The 26,982-nt window shown below is 46.2% G+C and overlaps 1 protein-coding gene across 1 annotated transcript in view; it reads right to left on the reverse strand.

The window, feature by feature from the left end:
- MYO18B (myosin XVIIIB) overlaps nt 1–26,982 on the reverse strand; it is a 1,710,199-nt gene that overhangs the window by 901,253 nt on the left and 781,964 nt on the right. The window contains exon 23 of the mRNA XM_078665559.1: nt 6,603–6,668. Within this exon, the coding sequence (XP_078521685.1) occupies nt 6,603–6,668 (66 nt within the window). The remainder of the gene's footprint in view (nt 1–6,602; nt 6,669–26,982) is intronic.

Raw genomic sequence — 26,982 nt, forward strand, 5'->3', positions numbered from 1 at the left:
AGGGCAGAACTATGGGGGAAATGCTCCACCACTGGCTTGACCAAGGTAGTGAATAATTTTATGAAGCAGTTGCTAGTACTCCCCTTTACCCCATTACACCTGGATCTGGGCATTAGGCCTATTAGCAAAGAGATTACCCTTAGACCTGTAATTTTTTTGGCGGAGGTTATGGGCGACCCCAGAACTGGCCACCTATCGATCTGAGCTTAAAGAGCTGTTGAGTCTCCCAGGCTCTAGTAAAATACCTTGACTTGCATACATACCGGATGCCCCCATTCAAATGAGGGACGGTAGTGCTGGTGCTTTAAGTGCACCAACACTATTGGCATTACAGAAGGAAACACACAAGCGTCTGCGGCCCCTTCTGTAATACCAAAGTGCCCTGTGGGCACGCACAGTTGGCGCAAACGCCCGTTGAGCCCCCAAAGTACTTTCATATTATGGCCCGTGGTGGAAGGAAGATGCAATAAAAACAGGAGACAGCTATGTTTGCATAGAATGTTTTAACAGTCCAAAACCCCAATATTCATGTAGTGCACACCTCCACCTTTGTTAGGACTTGAAATAGAAACCATCACACTTCTTAGAGCTGGAACTGTAAGGCCCGGTCTGTGAAATGTGCTCCACCACCCACATGGGTAGTGGTTCTGGAATGTGATGACATCAATAGGCCCCTATTCATTCACACACACCAATGATGTAAGCCAATGCAGAATAAAGTGCCAGATGTGTTCCACTGTTGAGAATGGATGAAGAGCTGGGCTTCATAGCACTTGCCCTGCCCACATGGCTCTCTATAACAAGCTGGACATGGCAGTCGTCCAGGGGCTGCACCCACATGTTGCCCTTTGTAAATGTGGTAAACGTGTTGGGAACAAAAGTAATTAAATGATGCACATAAGAACCTAGTACAATCAAGTCAAGTTGTTGAAACAGTGAATTACAATTACTGTTTAATCACCGGTTACAGTTATGCATTCCATGCATCATGCTGTTTTATGGCAACCCGGATTTCAGCTGTGCTTGTTGTCTAAAATATTGTAGAAGGGGATTATCTAATTATACAAAGACATCTGCGGCTCCACATAACACTAACACACCTGCTGGGACTTTCTGCTCTGTAACAAGAGGGCACATTCTTTCTGACATCAAAGTCTCCGGAGCCGCTACACAGGTCCCACTCAAAGGGCAGGTGTGTTACGGAGAAAGAGTCTCTTTTGAATGTCAAGGTGAAACCCTTCCATAAGCAGCCACAGGGATGCGGCTTCTCATCTTCCATAACTGATAATACTAAAAAAAGCATTAGGAGTCTGTCAGTCAGGACTGGTGGGCAAAACAAAGAAATGAATTAAAGTAAGGCCATGAAGAGATGAAGAAAGGAATAAACTGGCAATAGTTGCCTTTTGCGGAGTGTACATTTTTCACTTGAGGTTTTGAGTGGTGATATTAAAAGAAGGATATTGACTAGTTGGATTGAGAAAACAGCTACTCACTTCATTTGGAAAGGGATCCTGTGCAAAAGGTCAGGAAGGGGTCTAATTTGCCTCACTGTTGATTATTATTCATTCGATTTCCTCCAGGATCCTCGCTACAATTGTCACACCTCATTCTTTATTGTTTACCATATAAGTAATTTATGCGTGAAAAAACAGAACCGATGCAGCACGCAAAGATTATGTCTCATTTTAGTGTAAAACTTTTTTTTAAAGGATGTTATTCCACACAATGATAAAGACTACTTTATATATATGAAGTTAGAAGACTCACAACCTAAGATGCCTCTGTGATCGCAGCCTTTGTAAAATGTATATTGAAACAAGTTATTTGGCAGCGAAAGGGTCGATGACTGCCTCACAGTCTACAGACTATACAATTCCAGCTGCCAGTAAAGGTTTGTAATATAGTTTTTACTGTCTGCTTCCTTGGGTGTGGTTCGCACAAATATTTCCATCTCTACCTCAAGTCATAAAAGGAATAAGAAAACATGGACGTGGCGATACTACCTGCATTATAATATAACGTTTACCTTTTCTGCACTTTTTAGTGAAATTTGGACTAACATCTTTGCCCTTTAACTTGCAAGCATGGACTAGATAATACACGATGCTGCGAGAAATCTTAAACAAGACTATGCTTGGCTTGCTCCAATGTCCTTGTTTTCGTATGGGAAACCCCAGGAGCCATAACATCTGGCGTAGGAGGGACATGTGAAGATTAGTCTGTGCACTTTCTTTTAATTTTACCCTACCCCTTAACCTAAATGATTGGTCTGTAAATGTTCCTGGACAATGTATTGATTAGTTTTTTATAGCCATTTTTAACATGTTTTTTAACATTAACATTTTTTATTGTGTTGTAAGAAATGTTAGTGTTTTAGTTAACCAAAAGAAAAGATGCCTCTAAGAATGCTATTCAGTGGCAATTAAGTTGAGAGTATACCAAATAGTGGTAAATGGCTGCAGTGCTTAATTTGTAACAAAAAAACACGTTCCAAACCCCTTGTGAGGAGACCCCTGCAGCTTGCACCACCCATTGCCCTTGCCACCGCTTCTACTGACAGTACCAACACAACTATTAACCATCAAACTGCTACATGTTTTACAAATCAGACTTTTCCAAGTCAACCAAAGCGATAAGAATGGTTTGGTTGGATGGTGTTGGTCATTTTTAATGTACATTGAATTATTACATAACTGCTGTTGTGTTAATTTCTAAATAAGACAAACAGCACCACCATGTGGTAGCCTACCATAATTCTGAGTGTTTAAAATTAATTGCAGGCGCCAAGCAGCGGAAACTGCAGGCTCAAATTAAGCATTGTTAAAAAGAAGTAGACTTGATAGTCCACGTGCTGTGTTGTGCTGCCAATACTATGTTGTGCTCGTCACTTTTTTTGATCAAATAAAGATGTGCACACGTTCTGTTTCAATCTTAAGTCACCCCAGGAGTTATTTATCTGTAAAAAAACACTAGCAGTAAATCCAGATAATGATATTTTGGGTATGTTAGACAGTCATTTTTCAGGCAAAATTCCTTCACTATTGGTCTCTAAAAGTGTGCCATGCGCACAAGCTGGCTTACTTTTAAAGTTCTTGCCAAGCAATCAAAGGCAAGGCATACATTTTTGGGAACATTTAGGCTGCAGAAAGAGCCACATTGCAAGTGCCCCAGTAAGGCTGATGGTGCCAGTAAATAAAGATAAGCAGGTGGATAACAGGACAAACCCTTTCAATAAGAAATGCGGAAACAGTGATTAACCCATGTTATTCCCCAAAATCTCACAATCAGGAGTATTACAGTCCCCACCCCAGTCTGAAGTTTCCAATTCTCTGGCAGAAAACCACGCACCTCGGTAATGGTGCCCTGAGTGGTCGCAGGATATTATAATTCCCTCATTTTAAATTAGATTGTAATTGAAAAAAAACTCTGGTCGGATAAATGGATTTAATTTAATTTCAATGATGAAAAATATAAAAATATAAAGATTGCGTTAGGCAACTGAAGGCTCAAACTTTAAATAAATGAGGTGCTCGGCTGACTTGCTTCATGAGTTATTTGATCAATGTGTCTTGTTCTTTTCAACTTTCCCTTTTAATGTCATTAAAATGTTAATCCAATTTACATTAAATCTTATGATAAAAAAAGGTATCATCCAAAAGCATTGTGTTTTCATAATACTAGCAGGTTGAAACAAAAAGTTAGTGATAGGTTATGATAGTCATGAAGGGAGATGAAAAGATAACAAAGCAAGTATGTTAATGTGCATGCTACACTCTTTGATAAGTATGTCATAATTAAGCCACTTAGAGTACTAGGACACAGAACTGGGACTTGTTAAAATATTGACTAAAAGATGTTGGTAGGAGCAAAGGTACAGGGATAGGAAATTCTCAATACTTGTCCCTGGGCAGCAGCAGTGATGAAAAAATAATCTGAACCCAAATCAGACAAGTGACCCCTGTGAGAGTAATGTTTTTATTATTTCATGGGATTCCTAGTACTGCTCACCTCTAAATCAAAACTTACACCTACAAAGCCACAAAGGGTACATGCACATTTCAACTCATACATAAATGTAGTTACATATTAAGGGATGTAAGGCAATTGCCAAATCCATGTAAAGAAAACAATTTTTAATTGTATGAATCACAAAACAACTGGAGAAAACTGAGCAACCATTATCAGGTGTTCTTAGGGAACCTGATGCAAAGGAAATTCAGAATATTGTGATAAAGTCAATGGGACTTCCATGTCTCACCTAAATGAAAAGGGATCTGACTTGTGAATGTACACAGTTAGCTAAGGATGGTCGATTAGATCTGGTGAAGAAACATACATTCAGTTGTAGTCTCTTTTTGGGTGCACAGACGTCATGAGAAGGTTCTGTCCCAAGGACTTATCCCAGTAATCCAGGCCTCACCCCTAGGCTCCTTGTTCAGAGGGCAAAGGACATGGTAGAGGGCATGCACGAGACACCATTTTCCAGGAAACTGAGAAGACAGTATCAGCATGATCTCAATCTGAGCAGCTAGTGCCACTGCTACCCAAACACACACAAAATAAAGCGTGTCTCACACATTTCCAGGGAGTGAGGTTCTCTGGACACTGAGTTCAATGAACCTGAACTTTGTCATGAGACACCTGGAGAGGTTAGAGCAGGCCTAACCAAAGACAAAGAGACAAAAAGGGTTTCATATTTAAAATTCATAAAATGCGCATCATGAGTATGATGAAAGAAAACCAGATGTTTGCCTTCGTAGGCATCCTCTTTCATCTGGAGAATATCAAGTCATTTCAGCACCTCAGCCGGGCTTAGGTGCACAAAGCCTTATTGCAGAGGGATTAGAATATATTACTAATGGCAACAGGTGACATTGCTGTTTGATTAGTAGGCTTAAACATAGGGGCTTATTACGATTTCGGGAGGACTCACGTCCACCCTACACAGCTGCAGATTGGGAACCGCCCGAACTTAGGCCAGGTGTTCCGACCACAGTTTGTGGATGCAACTACACATAGGGCGGTTAGAAGAGTTGATGTCTGAGATCTAGTATTTATACCCAGTTGTGCCTTTAAAGTAGGGGAGAAACTTCCAGAGGTTTCTGTATGAAGTCACTGGGCATCCTGCTGTCCCTGTCCTAGCTCCATTCTAACTATAGGGGGAATGCAGCCCTTTGTGTGGACACAGCCTATTTGGGTGTAAGTGGGGCTGTGCCCAGTACCCCCTCCCTTTCTGCCCATGATGGCCCATCCAGGCACACCTAAGCTTACTATTGTGTGTGGCTGTCTAGGAGGAATATGCAAACCTCAACTGTCAGTTACACTCGGTAATGTGACCCCAGCGCAGACTACAGGCATTCGCAGTCCTACCATTACGTACGTCTGACATAGTGGCTTACGATGAGGAGGAGGTGGGCAGCCCGGGATGCCTCAATAAGGTAAGTGTGCTTTTATTTTAAATGTACATTTTATTTAAAAAATATTTATTTCGGGGGTGGGAGGCTGGAGGGTCCGGGGCTGAACTTTTGCAGGAACTTCGCTTTCTCTGCAGAACGCAGAGTATGCAAAATTACGCAAACTCCGCCAGCGGAGCAGAGTTCGTTGTGAGGGTTAGTTTTTTTAAATCATTTTCAAGTTTTGTCCATATGGACTTTTGAGTGGGTAACATGCTGTCGATGAAGGAGCTTTATTGTGGTATACATTCTCCCTATCATTTCATTTGTAAGCCCGAATTCAAGTCACACCTGTGCTGGTGATGCTGACTAGGGAATCTAAAAGACTTTTCTGTAGGTTGTAAGTAGCAGTTTGTTCTAAAGTGCAGAGTCTTTGCAGTGTAAGGCAATGCTGGCATAAGATATTGTTGGCAGCATTTGTGCCACTGTCACGGTGAGTAGTGGTTTATATGACGGGCATTTCAGTTTTTTTGCCGGGTCCTAAATGCGAAAACGAATGCGCTAGTTCTCTTTGACATATAGTTTTTCTGCTCTTGATGATTTATCTATTGGCCATGTAAAACCCCAAATTTTGTGTAACTAGTTACTTCCTTTAGCAGTTTACCCTCATGCCGGATGTTCTGCTTGGTGCTAGGATAATTGCTAATGAGCACTGTTTTACTTTTTGATGTATTGATTTCTAGTTTGTTAGCCGTTATATAATCCATCATTTCAGTAAGTGTCCTTCGGAGACCAACCTTTAGTTAGGCTCATTAGCACCATATCATATGCATATCAAAGATGCAATAATGATAGCTTTCCCAATTGAGGTGGGTGAGAGTTTATCTTGTTAACCCATTGTGTCAGGTCAGACATAAATAGATTAAGGAGTTGCTGCGGCAACACACATCTTTGTTTTAAGCCTTTATTGGTGTACAGCTTTCTTAATAATCTGGAGCCATTGCCCAACTTTATTCTTATCCATGTTTGGGAGTGGAATAACAATATGCCTCTTAGTATTCTATTTCATGAAAGTACCCATATTAACAAATGTATATATGTGACTATTCATACCACTATCGCTATCACTAAATATGAGATGGTGTCACAAGAGAAACTGACTTATTAAGGTACACAAAATAGACAGAATATATAAATTGAAAAACATACCTGACTCCGTCCAACAACAACACTTTTCTTTTCAAGGTCAAGCAACTGGAAAAGTTCTGCAATAGCCTGAAATCAGGAAAAAATATTAAGTAGCTGAAAAGGGGGGGTAGCATTTGTTTCACATATATTACAAGTAGATGGCAGTGAACTGAAAAAAACCTTCCTGATGCATTAGTGATCACAATATGCTTGTGTTATATATTTTTATGTAAATAGTAACACTTCTAATTGGACTACTTAAATAGGATTATACCTCCGCTGATCCACCATGTGATCTTCAGCATGTATAGTGCACAAAAGGATATTATGAGAATGTTAGAACTGGGGGTCTCTAGTTGGCAGAGGTAGGTACCACTGTCTAAATAGGGACCCTTGCATCTAGTCAGGGTACGAAGGATGCACTTTTCAGATAACCCCTGCTCACCCCCTTGGTAGCTTGGCACGAGCAGTCAGGCTTACCGAAGACAATGTGCAAATTATTTGTACCAACACTCACAGTAACGCAGTGAAAACACCACAAAGTGACTCCACAACAGTTTAGAAAAATAAAGGTATTTAATCTAAACTACACAAGACCAAAACGACACAAATCCAACATACACAGTTCAAGAATACTGTTTCAAAAGTGTTCTTAAGGTTGCGTTAAAATAATCCACAGTTGCATCACGTTTTAGCCAACAGTACCCTTAGATGCGACACTCACTCACTCACAAACCAGACAGTCAATTCACAAACAGGCAAAGGCGCACACAGGAAGGTCAGACAAGAGAACAGCCACTTTCTAAAAAGTGCTGTTCTCAAACACAGGATTTAAAAACCACCTTCCTAAAAGATGTGTTATTAAATTCTGAGTTCAGGGATACCAGACTTTTATGTCCTATCTTGCTCCTATGGGAAGATATGCAGGTAACCACTGTACACAGCATTCCCTATGAAAGCCTATGGTCAAGATAGCTTTTCAATAGTGAAAAACGAAAATGGCTGTAATTCACTACCAGAGCATGTCACCCACAATAGTACATGCTCTACCTTTCACATACACTGCACCCTGCGCAGGGGAGGTACCTTGGGCCTTCCATAGGGGTGTCTAAAGTGTACAGAAAGGGAAGGGTTAGGTCTGGTCAGTGGGGACACTAGCCAGGAAGACATGGCAGTTCACAGACTGCACACAGGCACTGTGGTGGCAGGCCTGAGACACCATTTTAGGGCTACTCATGTGGGTGGCACAATCAGTGCTGCAGGCCCACTAGTAGGATTTGTATCACCAGCCCTGGCACACTTAGTGCACTTTACTAGGGACTTCTTGGTGATACAAATATGCCAATCATGGATAACAAATTACAATAACAATTTACACAGAGAGCATATGCACTTTAGCACTGGTCATCAGTGGTAAAGTGCACAGAGTCCTATTGCCAACAACCACAACTCAGGAAAAACAAGGGAGGAAGAAGCAAAAAGTTTGGGGATAACCCTGCAAAAAGGACCATTTCCAACAGAGAACAACTAACCACGAAAAACAGTTAAGAACCTGTTCCTTATGGAATTTTCTGTAATATTCCATTAGTCTTGCTGAGAAAACACAAAGCATTGCTTTTCCAGGTAAAGTACAACCTGAGGCGTGGGTTGGTTCATGGTTAAAAAAACATTGCTAGGAGAAGGCGGTTATGGCAAAATGCGTTTAGCTGCATTTTTGATGTCACCTACTCCATAACTTAGGTAAAATTTAATTTTAAAAAAACACAGTACCACACCTCTTTTCCTTTTGGATCTACAGTAAAAACAGGGACTGGTCTTAAAATGTTATGGAATCCTTAAGTTAAGTTAAATAATCTACACACATCATAAATTAAAAGCATTTTATTTTGTGTAATCTCTGATATACAAGAACCTTTTTTGCTATCATAGATCCTTAATTGTGGTTTGTCGAAGCAGGAGGAGTGTTGTAAACCGGTAATATTCCTACCTCACCAAACCCACTGCTTTCCTGCTCTATTTAGCTCTCGGGGAACCACTGAGTGGTGACCAGGACCACATCCACTAGTTCCGCCAAAAGTAACCCTTGAACCTGCAGTCTCTTCATCGGAGGACCACTGGGTCACAGTGACAGTCGTCTCACCCTATTGAGGGGTGAACTGCCAATCATTTTAGAAGCCTGTGTCCAACTTGAGGTATGTTGGAGACAGACAGGGAAAATATTAAATGACCCCCATGTGCAGGGAACATTCTTCCTGTGTAGGGGGAGTGGCCATTTTTTTTTTGTTCACAGAAAACAAACTCCTTACTTGGGCGTTTTTTATCTCTAAAATAGAAAGTTTGCAGAGCAGGGGCTTTAAGCTTTAAACATGGCGACCGCTCAGCAAACCTTCAATGTTGAGGCACTGTGGCGGTGACTCCTTTCACCACATAGATCCCTGCAAAACAAACGAGGAGCTCTAAATATGGTGAATGGTCTTCCTCCATCTTGGCAGAAGTTATGATCTCCGCCCCATGCCCAACCGAGGAGCAACTGCCAGGGTCTAAATACTCTTTATTTCTTGCTTTTTTAGTTTTGAAAACACGTTTTCGTTCCATTTTTTTTAGTATACTTATGCAATGTCTTAAGAGTATGCTTATTCAAGTAAAGGTTGTGTCAGTATGAATGCAGAATGCTGATGTTAGGATGGCTTGGAATGTTATGATGTAAAAAGGCAATGTGAACCGTCAATGAGCTGGAGACTTAATTTCTGGACTGATCACTTGTATTCTGCATATCTGTCCCTGCTCTTGAGAATGAAGGATAAAGTACTGAAAAGGAGCCTCTTGTGGTTGAGTTATTTGATTTCAGCACAGCACCGGTTGAAATAGGCTGCTACAACTTATTGACCAGAATCGCACATGGCACATGGTTTCCTGACCACATAAAATACAATCAGCCATCATTTGAGTTTATATTATCTTAGATGCTATCATTTCTGGACCACTCTGCACAATACGTCTTTAAATGTTACGAACAGAGAAAAAACTGTCAAGATAGCTGATTGAGTCAAGAGTTGCCACTACACTTGATATTATCTATACTAATATAATAAAGAGAGAGCCCAAACCTTTGAGGCGGGTAATCTCAGGAACCACAGCACCAATCACAACACCCAATACAGCGTTGGAAAGGGCAGTTGCAGCAGAAGGACATAGGCTAAGCAGACGCCCACCATATACATTTAAAAGGTAAAAGAACTGTGCCAGCAAAGTGTTCCCTTGTGGGCGTGACTGCGTTGTGCTGTGGGCCTGTGCTGGGGGCATGACAAACGCTGGGGGCGTGTGGTACGTTCTGCCCTTCGTGCCATGTCTCATATCGTGTGCTGTGGGCGTGGGCGTGTGCGGGGCGCGGGATTACGGGAAAAAAAGCGAGCGTTGTGCCTAATATTTCATTGTTTTTTCTTCCCAGGTTCTGTACATTTCAGCTCCGGGGGTCCACCCTGCTCCCTTTAAATACCCCTGCACCACATAATCATAACCCACCCTTACTCCTTAAAATACCCCATCACCCTTAAACACTAACCTATCTTAACCCTATAAATATAGCCTGTATCCCAAAACCCAAACCTATCCCTAAACCCTAAAAATACCCCTGTACCCCAAAACCCAAACCTAGCCCTGAACCCTATAAATACCCCTGTACCTCAAAACCCAAACCTACCCCTGAACCCTAAAAATACCCCTGTACCCCAAAACCCAAACCTACCCCTGAACCCTAAAATACCCCTGTACCCCAAAACCCAAACCTAGCCCTGAACCCTTAAAATACCCCTGTACCCCAAAACCCAAACCTACCCCTGAACCCTAACAATACCCCTGTACCCCCAAACCTAGCCCTGAACCATACAAATACCCCTGTACCCCCAAACCTAGCCCTGAACCCTAAAATACCCCTGTACCCCAAAAACCCAAACCTAGCCCTGAACCCTAAAAATACCCCTGTACCCCAAAACCCAAACCTAGCACTGAACCCTATAAATACCCCTGTACCTCAAAACCCAAACCTACCCCTGAACCCTAAAAATATCCCTGTACCCCAAAACCCAAACCTACCCCTGAGCCCTAAAATACCCCTGTACCCCAAAACCCAAACCTAGCCATGAACCCTTAAAATACCCCTGTACCCCAAAACCCAAACCTACCCCTGAACCCTAAAAATACCCCTGTACCCCCAAACCTAGCCCTGAACCATAAAAATACCTCTGTACCCCCAAACCTACCCCATAACCCTAAAATACCCCTGTACCCCAAAACCCAAACCTAGGGGCCGATTAGGATCGTGTTTTTCCCGCATCCTCTGGGCCGGCGGAAGCCACCGCCGGCCCGGAGGATGCGGGAAAACCGCTGGGGAGGCACAAAAGACCCAACGCCAAATTAGGATGGCGATGGGTCTCAAAATCGGTCCGCAGCTTTAACGCCGCGGTCGCCTTCCGACCGCGGCGGAAAAGCTCTAACATGGCTGGCGGTGTCTATCAGACACCGCCAGCCATATTAGGATGGGGGTTAACAGATGCCTTTCCGCGGCAGATTCTCTGCCGTGGAAAGGCATACGGTGATTTCTTTGGGGGCACGTTGCGGGCCCCCAGGTTGAGTGGGGGGGTGGGGGAGTGCACATGGGGGGTGCATTTGCGTGCACGAAGCGGCAGGCTTCGCGCGGTGCCTGCCTCTTTGTGCATGCAAATGAACTGTTGTCATTTTTTACATTGCGGCAGGTGCTGCTTCAAGCAGCACCCGCCGCAATGTAAAAAATACAGGATGTGACCGCCAGGGTGGCGGTCACATCCTAACTGCTATGGAGGGTTCGCCGCTGCCCATGCGGACGGTCCCTCATACTCAGTGGTGGTGGACGGACGCAAGTCCGTCCGCCATCATAACCGACCCCCTAGTTCTGAACCCTTAAAATACCCCTGTACCCCAAAACCCAAACCTACCCCTGAACCCTTAAAATACCCCTATACCCCAAAATCCAAACCTAGCCCTGAACCCTAAAAATACCCCTGTACCACAAAACCAATACCTATCCCTAAACCCTAAAACTACCCCTGTACCCCATAACCCAAAACTATATCTGAACCCTTAAAATACCCAAACACCCCAAAACATATACCTCAGTACCCCAAAATATATACCCCTATACCCATACTTACCTTATCCAAACATTAAAAAAAACATGCTTTTACCATTCATGCATTTACAACGAGTTTTGTTGTAAATGTATGCGTGGTAAAAGCATATAAAATGTAATGCCATGCGTTATAATGGTATTGCGGAGTCATGGTACTTTCGTAATGAAAGTATGCGGAGTGATGGTATGCGGAAAGAAAGTTGCGGAATAATGGGTGTTTACCCTCCCCCGGTAAGTACATTGGTGGCACGGCGGCCCACATCTCCAGCAACATACTCATATTTTTTCACCACCGATTTGAAAAATGCACAGGTCTCTCTCATTGATGGCCCGCACCGACATACACTTTTAGACACACCCCCCGCCACAAGTTCTAGAATTGCAAACTTTAGAGCTGGGGAGGTACGTTCTAATCTCGGCATCAGCTTAACATCCTGTGATTCCAGGCAAATTGCTTTGCCTCCCCGTGCCTACCACAAATGAATGTGTTCTTCTGAAATGTAAATTGTGCTCATGCCATGTTGTCGAGTTCACGCTATATAATATTGCAAGGAAAAATAAAGTAGGGAAACTCGAGTTCACACACTACTGAACGCGCACTCTTAAGTGCATCAGCAGTGCACTGTGAATCGGAGCGTTTCACAGGCCTGTCACAGATAAGAAATGCTATCAAAACGAAATCCTACAAAACAATATACTACTGGCCGGCAGCAATTCATACGCGGACAACGTCGGGACGGGCTGCTAGTGTATATATAATTTGTTAAAAAGCTGGCATGGCCACCTCAGGCTTATATCCTGGCAAAGTTGAAAACAAGCATTTGCAATGCAATAGTTCTCACATTATCTTTTTAGAGTTAGAGCTATTGGAGTTGTAATGGAAATCAGCTCTGCAAACGGTGCCGATTCTGAACAAATAAGGGCAAGCTGAAAGTGAAAGCGGCTCCTTTAAGACTTGGGGCCATATTAAAATAAGTGCCACTCGGGCACTTTCGTATTATAGAAAGGGGGCGTATTCGCTTGTGCGTCCCCTTCTATAATACTGATAGCGCTGGTGCTCTTAAAACGCCAGCACTACCTTTAGAGGGTGTTCCCTCATTTGCATAGGGGCGTGCCCTATGCAAATGAGGGAATTGCTTTGACTCTGCGCCAGCGCCATATTACAGAAGTGGGCGGAGAGTCAAAGCAGCCCTTAGGATGAGCACTGTGCGCAATTTAAAAGGTGGAGCACTGTCAGTGCGCCTTCCGAGGGCAGCCCTCTGCAAGGGGTAAAGGGTGTCCCATGCACTCCCCATATTATTATTATTATTATTATTACCAAAGAGGGCTATAACCCAAACCGTCACTAGGACCTGGGTGCCAATTGATACATATATAAAGGGGTCCCGGAGGTATGGCGTATCAAGTAGGAGTACGCAATTAGTAGATAAAAACCTTTATAATTGCAAATTATATCTCATTTTATTTAATCCAGCAACATTGTCAATTAATCACAATATGCTATTAAATGTATTCAAGTAGTTTGGCTAAAATTGAAAAGCCCCACAGACAAGGGAAAGAGGGAAGAATAAGGTGTGGAATGAAAAAGAATAAAAGTGATTCACAAACAAGAACACGATTTCATATTCAAAACATAATCATCATAATTGGTAGAAAAAGGCTGTAACTTATTTACACCACCAGTACAGTAAGACTAATACAAAAACATTCTATGGTCACAATTGTAAATAAATCAAATCATGGGTAGTGCCGGATGAAAAACAGGTAGAGCCGTCGACGTTTCGACCCCTACATGGGAGGTTCACTTGAGCCCTTAAACGGGGTCTTCATCAGGACAGAGAGAAGGATGGCGGGGCCAAATAATTCAAGGTGAATCGGGCCGGCCGGCTCCGATGTTCAAGAATCTGGAAGACCACCTTCAATGCGGTCTGTGACAAGTGGAAGGACCAAATGTAAAATCAGGGTTAGAGCTGAGGTCCGTCTGAGCAACGCTAGTCAAAATGGATAAGAGTTTCAACGTGACATGTATCACAACGTCACAAAAGGAGTCAAAAATTCCCTTGGCGATTCCAGGTTTTAGCGTGGGTCAGCATACATGTGCCTTCCAATTAGATGGATGGGAAAAACAAGGATCGCCGCCTCAGAACCGTGGCATTCAATACACTTCAGTTTAAGTCCGAATCAGAGGTATATAACACGGGTCCCGCAGCCGCGGTCTCTCAACTCCACAGTGTAGTTGAGAGACCGCGGCTGCGCCACGCTAAAACCTGGAATCGCCAAGGGAATTTTTGACTCCTTTTGTGACGTCGTGATACATGTCACGTTGAAACTCTTATCCATTTTGACTAGCGTTGCTCAGACGGACCTCAGCTCTAACCCTGATTTTACATTTGGTCCTTCCACTTGTCACAGACCGCATTGAAGGTGGTCTTCCAGATTCTTGAACATCGGAGACGGCCGGCCCGATTCACCTTGAATTATTTGGCCCCGCCATCCTTCTCTCTGTCCTGATGAAGACCCCGTTTAAGGGCTCAAGTGAACCTCCCATGTAGGGGTCGAAACATCGACGGCTCTACCTGTTTTTCATCCGGCACTACCCATGATTTGATTTATTTACAATTGTGACCGTAGAATGTTGTTGTATTAGTCTCACTGTACTGGTGGTGTAAATAAGTTACAGCCTTTTTCTACCAATTATGATGATTATGTTTTGAATATGAAATCGTGTTCTTGTTCGTGAATCACTTTTATTCTTTTTCATTCCACACCTTATTCTTCCCTCTTTCCCTTGTCTGTGGGGCTTTTCAATTTTAGCCAAACTACTTGAATAAATTTAATAGCATATTGTGATTAATTGACAATGTTGCTGGATTAAATAAAATTAGATATAATTTGCAATTATAAAGGTTTTTATCGACTAATTGCGTACTCCTACTTGATACGCCACCCATGCACTCCCCAGACATCCCCTTACAGGCGGTACAGTCAGTGACTGCACCCGCCTGCAAGGAGATCTCTATTACCCTGTAAAAAGTGCAGGCAGGTGCTGCCTGCACTGGGAAAACATGGAGCTGCTGCTCCGTGTTTTCACATGTATACGCCGCTCTGGGGTAGCGCAAGTTTGCGGCTGCCTTGGGGGCAGCGAATACTTCATAATATGGACCCCGATGTTTTGAAAAGTGAATATAGCGAGTAATGCATAAAAAAAGGCTCGCAGCTGCATTGTTTAAGTGAAAGCACAGCATGTTGGGCTTTAAAAAATATACACTTTCTCTACCAACAACAAGGGAGGATTTGCACGGTGCTGTGCAGAAGTAAAGGCGCATGTGTTAAAGGGCAGTGTTCAGCTCTGCAAGCGACGCCAATTGTGAACAAATAAAGGCAACCTTAATGTGAAAGTTGAGCCTTTAATAAAGACTCAATCTTTTTAAAAGTGAATATGGCGAACCACGCATAAAGAAAGGTGCACAGCTGCCATTGTTTAAGTGAAAGATCGCACTGTTGCAATTTAATAAATAAACACTTTCTGCACCAACAACAAGGAAGGAGTTGCACGGCATCGTGCAAAAGTAAAGGCACATGTGTTAAAGGGTGGTGCTCAGCTCTCCATGCAGCGCCGATACTAAAACAAATAAAGGCAAAATTAAAGTGAAAGCAGCACCTTTAATAAAGACATGATGTTTTGAAAGGGAATACAGCAAGCCGCGCATAAAGAAAGGCACGAGGCAGCCATTGCAGCCGTTCACAATTACACAAGGGAGGAGAGGGAGCAAGCGTGGACCCAAGTGAGTTCCTGAGCATTAAAAAGTCCAAACGAAAAAACAGAGTGCTTAAACAGTAATAAATAACATGATGAGTGACACCACATGTAAGGGGGCAGTCCTCATGGGAGGTTACAAAAGAAAAAAAGGAGGGACTAGTGACCAAATTAACTAATGAAAGCAGCCATTTACAAAGGACAGTAAAAAGAGCCAATTAGAAAGATGGGTGTCACTTAATGCCCATATCCTGACTACAACAGGTCTTGGAGAGACAGAGCAAGTGCTGCCTAGACGAGACTTAAAACTGAGAACCGTTAAATTGGATAATAGCCACATCTATTATTTACAGTGCCGAGAAATGTTAAGTACAAAAAGCTGTATAAAAAGTATTTCCACATATAAATGTGTGTACCCAAAATCAGCTCACAGGCTCACAGCCCTTCATACTCAATGAGGCCATGTAGACCACAGAGCAAGAGTGCTCTACTGATGAGGCTCTGAAGGTGTGTTTCCTTGCATACTTGTGGAGAAGTGTGGCTCAATGGTTAGAGCAGGCAGACCTTGATGCAGAGCTCTGGCCAGGGACCAGGGTTCGATTCCTGCCTCGGCGGGTCTTCGGCTCATTAATTCCCCTGACTGGATATTCTCGCCTCAGTGCCTGTTCTGGTCATGGATCCCACGCTGCAACTCTGGGCAATAGCTTGCTTAGTCTCCACAACGGCCCCAAAAGCGCTGGGATGCCTGGCTGCACCTGGGGGGGTGCCCAGGAGTGGACATTTCCGAGGAAAGCCAGGAAGGGTTCCTAAGCGGTATACGGACAGCGCCGGGACACCTCCGGTGGAGGTAGCTGTGCGCTTTACAAATTCTGACATTTACATTTATACTGTAAGTCATTGTTCCAGCCCAATGAAAGGCATCATGCTCGGGATTACAATGGACTTAGAAGGTGAGAAAGGAGAATACGATTACAGATAGGAAGATTATTGATGCTGGCAATTCCAATGCCCACTAATTGACTCTCTATTTTTGATTTATGTGCAGAAAAATAATGAACAGGCTGTTAGTCTGATCTAGAAATCCAGAGTTTTGTCTAACTACCTGACATAAGGTAACGTATTGCAGACATGAATTAGAATCATCCTGAAAGGCTTCACATTCACAAATACATCAGGGCTGAATGGGTCTTATGCCAGGAGTAAAAGTGTGTTCTCTATTTATGTCAGTCCCATTGATTAAGTTAATGGGGCACATTATTCTCTGTCAAATGATTGACTGCATACTGTTGTAGCTTATTTCCTACACACAAAATTGTGCAGTTTAAAAAAATGAAACTTTTATGTAAATTGTGTAAAAGTTGTGGCACATCTGTAAGAAAATGCCCTGTTTTGTATGATTACCCCGATGTTATGTTTTAAGTGATACTGTTGTGTTTTGGACTCTGTACACTTTCACCCTGCCAAATAAAGCCAAAGGCATGAGCTCTAATGCCTAACAAGTTGTCAAATAGTCTACAAATCTTAATTGGCACTTTAGCTTACGTATAAGAGCCTAGTATATGGTACCCAAAGTGCACATGGCCTGTAAGTTAAATGTCACTAAGGGACTGCAGCACCCGTTGGCCTACCACTAAAGTGACAAGGCAATGCATGTCTTTAGGCCTACCCATGCATCTTTAACGTGTAGTTTGAAAACTGCAAGTTTGACTTGGCAAAATAAATCTTTTGCCAGACCTAATCTTCATTTTTTTTATAAAAAGGGCTTCCATATTGGTTTTGGGTAGAGAGGGGCACTGTGGGATAGTTTAAAGTAAAATGTATTTATTATTTATTATAGGATTTGTAATGCGCATGGCTGCTTCAGCGACGAGGCGTCCCACCGCAACCAGAAACCACACCAGAGCAGGGAAACGCAGCGAGCGACAGATATCACAGATAGGGAACAGCCAAGTCTTCAGAGACTTACGAAACGTCAGAAGGCTGGGGTTGGCACGAATACATACTGGAAGAGAGTTCCACAGTTTGGCCGCCATGAGGCCAAACGAATGGCCCCCTGCCCTCGCTTTCCTGACACGGGGGACACAGACCAAACCTTGATTCGCCGATCGTAAAACTCGACTAGGCAACTATGGCTTCAGTAGGCCCGATAGCCCCTCTGGGGCTTGAAGCCTCAAAATGTTATGCGCAATTGTTAGACCTGGCATCATTGGCATGAGTCTCTCCTCCATTTTTTCTGTTCGCCTCTTCTGTTTACGATGTTTTTGCTGGTATATGCTTTGGGCACTGTGCCACTGCTGATCAGTGCCACAGTGCAAGTGCTCCCTATGTGAAAATGCTGCATTGATTGACTTCCATGTTTGGCTTATTTGGTTTACTGTCAGTCCCTAGTAGAGTGCACCAGGGGTGCCAGGGCTTGTAAATACAAATGCTGCTAGTGGGCTTGCAGCACATGTTGTGCCACCCACAAGAGCGGCCTAGTAAAAGTATGTCTGAAGGTCTGCCATTGCCAGACCACGTGCAGTCTGACTGTCACGAGGACTGCGCCAGTACACCTACTTGCCAGTCCCTAAACCTTCCCTTAACTTCATGTTAGTCACCCCTATGGTAGGCCCACGGGCAGGGTGCATTGTAAGCATAAGGTAGGACAAGCCTGACAAGGTTGGCATGTCCTAATAGTGAATTACATCCATAGTCGTTTTTCACTATTGTAAGGTAGCCTGCTCTCCATCAGTTAGAATGGGCTGCCAGGATTATTAATGTTATAATCCTAGCGGGCTCGGGGAGCATGGTGCAATGTCGAGTTTGGTATCCCTGAACTCAGGGTTTAATAACGCATCCGTTTGTGTGGATGGTTTTTGGACTCTGTGTTTGAAAATAGCACTTTTAGAAAGTAGCTATTTTCTTGTCTAACTGTCTACCGGTCTCTGCTGGTTCTGGTGTGTGTGTGACAGGAGCTGGGTGGCTCCAGAGAGTCTGAATGAGTCAGTGTGGGATGAGTGGGGCATTTGCATTGAGAGTAGGGGAAGAGTAGCTCTTGATAGCCTGCCCTGCCTGATACAATGTTGGCTCCGCCCCCCTGCCAGGCGACTGATGACTCTGTGCTTGCCTGGGACTTTCCTGGCCCGCCTCCTGCCGGGCAGCTGATGGCCCTGCCCCTGCCAGTAACAATGCTGGCTCCGCTCCTGCTGAGCGGCTGAGGACTCTGCCCTGCCCAGTGAATAGGCCAGGTGCTCTGGCCTGGCAACACCCACAACAAACCCAGGATGGGGGGAAATTCCCCTGCATGGACAAAGGGATCAAAGCCAAAAAGGGGTATAAGAGAAGGACCCCTGAACCAAGAAATCAGATCACTTCTGACAAGGAAACCTGAACCAAGGACAAGAAGCCTGCTGATCTAAGGACTGCCTACCCCTTCTGCCAGAGTGCTGTTTGTTGGGGGAATCCTGCATTGCTTCTTTATTTTTGCCAAGGAACCAGGGGAGAGGAACTTTGTGTGTACTCTCACTCTTTGCTGAGAAAATCTCCAAGGGCTGGAAGAGTGCCAGTCTCCTGTTGAAGTCACAGGGCTAAAGGACTTCATCTGCTTAAAGTGCTATTTGCTGGAGTTTGTGAATCCAGCACCTCTGAAAGAATCCAGCAATCTCGACGCCGACGGACGCCGCCGAATCCAGCTCGACATCGTGAGTAACGGCTCCAGTGTCCCGCTTCCTCGACGCCGGCCGCCGGGCCCGATCGACGCCAGCAGCAACGCCAGTGAGTAGTGAGTTCGGCTCCAGCTCCAAGTGACCCCGTGTCTGCACCGCCGCTGATCGCATCGACTTCGAGCCCTCTCGACGCCGTGAGCGCTGCTCACTCTTGCAACATCGACATCGACGCCGAAGACGCGACGCCGGACATCTCGACGCCGCTGATCATCGAGTGCTTCACTTTTCCAAGGTACTGTGTTGTTGGGGTCTGTGCGACTCCGGGCTCGACGTAGCGCTCCTCGCGGTCGACGCCGAACCTTTGGATTAACTTTGCCTCGACGTCGTGTGACTCCCGTGTGGGTTACATTGTTGCCAAGAACTGTGTTTTAGAGAAGAAGAGTTGCTTTTGATACTAAAGACTTTTGTGCTAAGAAGAAACCGTGCTTGAACTATTATTTTTCCTTCCAAGAGTATTTATTAAGACTGTGGTATATTTTTGTCGTTATTTGGTCTTGTGCTAAACCTTATATAAAAATACTTATTTTTATAATACTACTGTGTCGTGTCCATTTGTAGTGTATTCACTTTATTACTGTATGTGGTCATAAATGCTTAACGCACTGCCTCTGAGATAAGCCTGTCTGCTTTGCCAAGCTACCAAGGGGGTGAGCAGGGGTTATCTAAGTGTGTGATCTCCTTGCCCTGACTAGAAAAGGTGTGTCCCTATTTGTCAGAAGTGTATACCTCTGCCAACTAGAGACAGCCGCTTCTAACATTGGTGGGTCAGCGGTGGGATTTTGAACTTTGCATTTATGACCCATGTGCAGTGATTAGTGTACGCTACATAGTGAAAGCAGACCATAGCGCAGCCACAATCTGTTTTGGTTGGATATTCTATTTTTGTTCTCCGCTCTTCCTGAAGCTTGATTTTTGAAACTGCCAGTTTTGACCATGAGTGACGCCGGAGTCACTCCCCTTGTTGTTGTTGAGGAGGAATTTGATAGGAGTAAGATAAGTGATTATTCCTTAAGGGAGCTGAAATCCCTTTGCAAGCAGTTTAAAGTTCCTACCACAGGCTGCAAAAACAAACCAGAATTTCGCAAAGCATTGGAAGCCTGGTTAGAGGCCAGGAATCCCTCTGCCCCGGCGGTGGTACCGACAGAGGAAGGGGAGGAGGAAGTGCCCGTGACTGGGCCTGTATCCCCTCCTGGCAGCAGTGTTTCCTCCAAAGGTCTTTCCCCTGAAGAAAGAGAAGAAAGGGCGAAGGAGCGAGCCTACAACGTGGAAATGGCAAAACTTAAGATAAATGGGCAGTTGGAGATAGAGAATGCAAGAGGCAGGAGAGAAGCTGATTTGGAGATCAAAAGATTAGAGTTTGAAAGAGAGAAGTTAGCTTTTGAGCGTGAGAAAATGGTGAGGGACATGGAGCTCAAAGCTAAGGAGTTAGAATTGAATCCCTCTGGTGGCAGCGTCCCATCTGTGCCTGCAGAAAGTAGGTTTTATTTTCCCAAAGATGTGATCAAAGATTTTCAGAAGAATGAGGATATTGGTCAGTGGTTTAAAGCATATGAGTTAGCATTGTTGGCCCACCGGGTCCCTGAGAAGGATTGGGGAGCGGGGTTGTGGGGTCGCTTTGTGAATGAGGGAAGAGATACCCTGTTAGACATGCCTGTTGAGAATAGGACGTCTTATGCTCATATGAAAGATGCTTTAATGTTAAGGTATGGCCTAACCCCAGAAAAGTACAGACAGGCCTTTAGAGAATGTAAGAAGTTGCCTGGTACCACGTGGGTGGAGTATGTGTCATATTTTTGCAGAGCCATGGATGGTTGGGTAAAGGGCAGCAAAGTGGAAAGTTATGATGCTCTTTATGATTTGTTTGCTTGGGAGCACTTGTCTAATAACTGTTTTCCAGAGCTGCGCCAGCACCTTATTGATAGCAAGATATCTAACCCTAGAAAACTTGCTGAAGAGGCGGACCGCTGGGTCAGTACCAGGGTCCACAAGGGTCCAGTGGGAGACTCAGCCAAAGGTGGGCAGGGTCCCCAGCAGAAGAGTGGGGGGGACAAGGGTAAACAGAAGGAGTCCCAGAAAGGGCCCCAAAGTAATCCCCAAGGGAACCAAGGGAAAGGTTCCCAGCCTCCCCCTGTGAAGAAATCAGAGGCCCCGCCAGGTAAACCTGGTCATAGGGGCCCCCTGACCTGCTTCGTTTGTAAGCAGGTAGGACACCGTTTTTATGACCCTCAGTGTCCCTTGAAGAAGTCTGGTGCACTACCCAGTGCACCACCCCGTCAGTTGGCTAGTGTAGCTCTGGGAGGGGAGGAGATGGTTGCCCATGGTGGGGAGGGTCCCGCGGAGATGTCCCTGGTCTCTCTAGGAGACATGGAATTGGTCCCTCCACCCCCTCTGCCTAGTAACACTAAGAAATATAGGCAGTGGGTGACCATTAATGGCCATAGAGTGGAAGCTCTCAGAGACACCGGAGCGAGTGTGACAGCTGTCAAGTGTCACTTGGTGTCCAGAGAGCAGGTTGTTCCCCACGCATTCTACCCTGTGATAGCTGCTGACAACTCCCAGAAAGAGTGTGAGGTAGCTCAAGTTTCCTTTGAATGGGGGGGAGTTTCGGGTACTCTTCAGGTTGCTGTGAGGCCCGCCATGCCTGTTGATTGTCTCCTGGGCAACGATTTAGAAGACTCCCCTTGGGCTAAGGTGGAGAGGGAGACACATTTGAAAATGTTGGGTGTGCCAGAGTGGGTGTGTGCAACCACTCGATCCATGACAGCAAGTAAGGGTGTTGATGGGGTTCTGGAGCCTGAAAGTATGGCCCAGGACCCAGCTGTGAAGAGAAGAGGCAGGGGGCGCGGGAAACCGTCCCCCGTAGTTCCCGTGGTCCAGGAGGAGGCAGACCTCGAGGGGGATGCCCTGGAACCCACAGGTGAACAAGTTGCCGAACTGGGAGACCTGCCCGAGCTGACCCATTGGCAGCAGGATGGTGGTCCCTCCAGGGAGGAATTCTGTGCAGAACAGAAAGTGTGCCCTTCTCTTGTGGGTATGAGGCAGCAGGCCTCAGCCCAAACCTCAGGTGATCAGTCAGGGTCACATTTTGTGTACTGGGAGAACGACCTCCTGTATAGCGAGCCTAAGGCTGCTGAGCCTGGGTCAGCCCGTGTGCTGGTGGTACCCCAGCGCTTCAGAGCCTTCCTACTGGGTTTGGCTCATGACGTTCCTTTAGCTGGACATCTGGGGCAGGACAAGACCTATGACAGGCTTGTCACCCATTTCTATTGGCCTCAGATGCGAAGGGATGTAGACATCCAGTGCAAGACCTGTCAGACTTGCCAGGCAAGTGGGAAAAGCGGGCGGAAGCAGAAGGCTCCCCTCCAACCTTTTCCCGTGGTCAGTACCCCCTTTGACCGGGTGGGGATTGACATTGTTGGGCCACTGGACCCCAAGACAGCCCTGGGCAACAGGTTCATCCTGGTCTTGGTGGACCATGCCACACGGTACCCGGAAGCCATCCCTCTCAGAACAGTGACTGCCCCCGTGGTGGGACGGGCACTAATGGGTGTTTTCTCCCGAATGGGGTTCCCCAGAGAGGTGGTGTCCGACCGGGGCACCAACTTCATTTCCAACTATATGAAGTCTCTGTGGAAGGAGTGTGGGGTAACTTATAAGTTCACCACTCCTTACCACCCTCAAGGTAATGGGTTGGTTGAAAGATTCAACCGTACCCTTAAAGGCATGATCATGGGTCTTGAAGAACCAATGAGGCATAAATGGGACGTCCTCTTGCCATGCCTGTTGTTTGCTTACCGTGAGGTGCCACAGAAGTCTCTAGGGTTCAGCCCCTTTGAGCTTTTGTATGGTCACCCGGTAAGAGGACCTTTAAGTCTGGTCAAAGAAGGCTGGGAGCAATCTCCCAGGAAACCTCCCCAGGATGTATACAGTTACATGCTGGCCTTTAGGAACCAGACTAGGCGCTTCAGGGATCTTGCTCAGGCAAATCTGGAGGCCAGCCAGGAGGAGATGAAGCGGTGGTACGACCAGAGGGCCACTCTGGTAGAGCTTCAGCCTGGACAGAAAGTTTGGGTCATGTCCCCTGTGGAACCTTGTGCGCTCAAGGACAGGTGGACTGGACCATTTGAGGTTGTGGAGAAGAAGAGCGATGTCACCTACCTGGTGGATTTAAAGTCTCCCAGGAACCCCTTGCGGGTCCTGCATGTCAACCGTTTGAAGCCCCACTTAGAAAGGTCCGAAGTGGGCATGCTCCTAGCTACAGATGCTGGAATGGAGGAGGAGAGTGAGCCTCTTCCTGACCTCCTGTATGCAAAAGAGCAAGATGGGTCAGTGGATGGTGTTGTCCTCTCTGACACACTGACCCCTGAACAGCAGCAGGATTGTCGCCATTTGTTGGGGCAATTCCCTGATCTGTTCTCCTTGATTCCTGGTGTTACTCAGTGGTGTGTCCATGATGTAGACACCGGGGACAGCACTCCTGTCAAGCACAAGGCTTACAGAGTGACTGACAAGGTCAGAGCATACATCAAGGAGGAGGTCTCCAAGATGTTTGCCCTAGGGGTGGTTGAGTCCTCTAGCAGTCCTTGGGCCAGCCCCGTGGTCTTGGTTCCAAAGGCGGCAGCGCCTGGTGCTTCACCGGAACTTCGGTTCTGTGTGGATTACCGAGGACTCAATTCAGTCACCAAGACTGACGCGCACCCCATCCCCAGAGCTGATGAGCTCATCGATCGGTTAGGGGCTGCCCAGTACCTTAGTACGTTTGATCTAACGTCTGGGTACTGGCAGATCGCCTTGACCGATGGGGCAAAAGAGAGGTCAGCATTCTCCACACCAGATGGGCACTACCAGTTCCGGGTTATGCCCTTTGGAATGAAGAATGCCCCTGCCACCTTCCAGAGGTTGGTCAACCAGGTCTTGGCTGGACTGGAGGATTTCAGTGCCGCCTACCTTGACGACATCGCAGTGTTCAGCGCCAGCTGGGAGGAACACTTGTGCCACCTCCAGGAAGTGTTGTTGGCCCTGCGCAGAGCAGGCCTCACAATCAAAGCCAGTAAGTGCCAGATTGGGCAGGGTTCAGTGGTGTACTTGGGGCACCAAGTAGGGAGCGGCAAGGTGGCCCCCCTGCAACCCAAGATTGATACCATCCTGGCATGGGCACCGCCCAAAACCCAGACTCAGGTGAGAGCCTTCCTGGGTCTCACGGGTTACTACAGGAGGTTTGTCAAGGATTATGGTAACATTGTGCACCCCTTGACTTCGCTGACTTCCAGGAAGCAGCCACGACTTGTGAACTGGACTGACGCCTGTCAGACGGCCTTTGACACCCTGAAAACTGCAATGTGCACGGCACCCATACTCCAGGCACCCGACTTTTCTAAAGAATTTGTTGTCCAGACGGACGCTTCAGAGCATGGCGTGGGGGCTGTTCTAGCTCAGGTGAATGAAGAGGGCCGAGACTTACCTGTAGCCTTCATCAGCAGGAGGTTACTTCCCAGGGAACAGAGGTGGAGTGCGATAGAAAGAGAAGCATTTGCTGTGGTCTGGGCACTGAAAAAGCTGAGACCCTACCTGTTTGGGACTCACTTCCGGGTGCAGACAGACCACAGGCCCCTCAGATGGTTGATGCAGATGAGGGGTGAGAATCCAAAGCTGTTGAGGTGGTCCATTTCCCTACAGGGGATGGACTTCACGGTGGAACACCGCCCTGGCACAGATCACGCCAATGCTGATGGTCTGTCCAGATTCTTCCGCCTTAGTGATGAGGACTCCCTAGGGTAAGGGTAGTTCTCCCCACATTTCAGCTGGAGGGGACACGTGTTAGACCTGGCATCATTGGCATGAGTCTCTCCTCCATTTTTTCTGTTCGCCTCTTCTGTTTACGATGTTTTTGCTGGTATATGCTTTGGGCACTGTGCCACTGCTGATCAGTGCCACAGTGCAAGTGCTCCCTATGTGAAAATGCTGCATTGATTGACTTCCATGTTTGGCTTATTTGGTTTACTGTCAGTCCCTAGTAGAGTGCACCAGGGGTGCCAGGGCTTGTAAATACAAATGCTGCTAGTGGGCTTGCAGCACATGTTGTGCCACCCACAAGAGCGGCCTAGTAAAAGTATGTCTGAAGGTCTGCCATTGCCAGACCACGTGCAGTCTGACTGTCACGAGGACTGCGCCAGTACACCTACTTGCCAGTCCCTAAACCTTCCCTTAACTTCATGTTAGTCACCCCTATGGTAGGCCCACGGGCAGGGTGCATTGTAAGCATAAGGTAGGACAAGCCTGACAAGGTTGGCATGTCCTAATAGTGAATTACATCCATAGTCGTTTTTCACTATTGTAAGGTAGCCTGCTCTCCATCAGTTAGAATGGGCTGCCAGGATTATTAATGTTATAATCCTAGCGGGCTCGGGGAGCATGGTGCAATGTCGAGTTTGGTATCCCTGAACTCAGGGTTTAATAACGCATCCGTTTGTGTGGATGGTTTTTGGACTCTGTGTTTGAAAATAGCACTTTTAGAAAGTAGCTATTTTCTTGTCTAACTGTCTACCGGTCTCTGCTGGTTCTGGTGTGTGTGTGACAGGAGCTGGGTGGCTCCAGAGAGTCTGAATGAGTCAGTGTGGGATGAGTGGGGCATTTGCATTGAGAGTAGGGGAAGAGTAGCTCTTGATAGCCTGCCCTGCCTGATACAATGTTGGCTCCGCCCCCCTGCCAGGCGACTGATGACTCTGTGCTTGCCTGGGACTTTCCTGGCCCGCCTCCTGCCGGGCAGCTGATGGCCCTGCCCCTGCCAGTAACAATGCTGGCTCCGCTCCTGCTGAGCGGCTGAGGACTCTGCCCTGCCCAGTGAATAGGCCAGGTGCTCTGGCCTGGCAACACCCACAACAAACCCAGGATGGGGGGAAATTCCCCTGCATGGACAAAGGGATCAAAGCCAAAAAGGGGTATAAGAGAAGGACCCCTGAACCAAGAAATCAGATCACTTCTGACAAGGAAACCTGAACCAAGGACAAGAAGCCTGCTGATCTAAGGACTGCCTACCCCTTCTGCCAGAGTGCTGTTTGTTGGGGGAATCCTGCATTGCTTCTTTATTTTTGCCAAGGAACCAGGGGAGAGGAACTTTGTGTGTACTCTCACTCTTTGCTGAGAAAATCTCCAAGGGCTGGAAGAGTGCCAGTCTCCTGTTGAAGTCACAGGGCTAAAGGACTTCATCTGCTTAAAGTGCTATTTGCTGGAGTTTGTGAATCCAGCACCTCTGAAAGAATCCAGCAATCTCGACGCCGACGGACGCCGCCGAATCCAGCTCGACATCGTGAGTAACGGCTCCAGTGTCCCGCTTCCTCGACGCCGGCCGCCGGGCCCGATCGACGCCAGCAGCAACGCCAGTGAGTAGTGAGTTCGGCTCCAGCTCCAAGTGACCCCGTGTCTGCACCGCCGCTGATCGCATCGACTTCGAGCCCTCTCGACGCCGTGAGCGCTGCTCACTCTTGCAACATCGACATCGACGCCGAAGACGCGACGCCGGACATCTCGACGCCGCTGATCATCGAGTGCTTCACTTTTCCAAGGTACTGTGTTGTTGGGGTCTGTGCGACTCCGGGCTCGACGTAGCGCTCCTCGCGGTCGACGCCGAACCTTTGGATTAACTTTGCCTCGACGTCGTGTGACTCCCGTGTGGGTTACATTGTTGCCAAGAACTGTGTTTTAGAGAAGAAGAGTTGCTTTTGATACTAAAGACTTTTGTGCTAAGAAGAAACCGTGCTTGAACTATTATTTTTCCTT

The sequence above is a fragment of the Lissotriton helveticus genome, chromosome 11, assembly GCF_964261635.1.
Source record: "Lissotriton helveticus chromosome 11, aLisHel1.1, whole genome shotgun sequence".
NCBI lineage: Eukaryota > Metazoa > Chordata > Amphibia > Caudata > Salamandridae > Lissotriton > Lissotriton helveticus.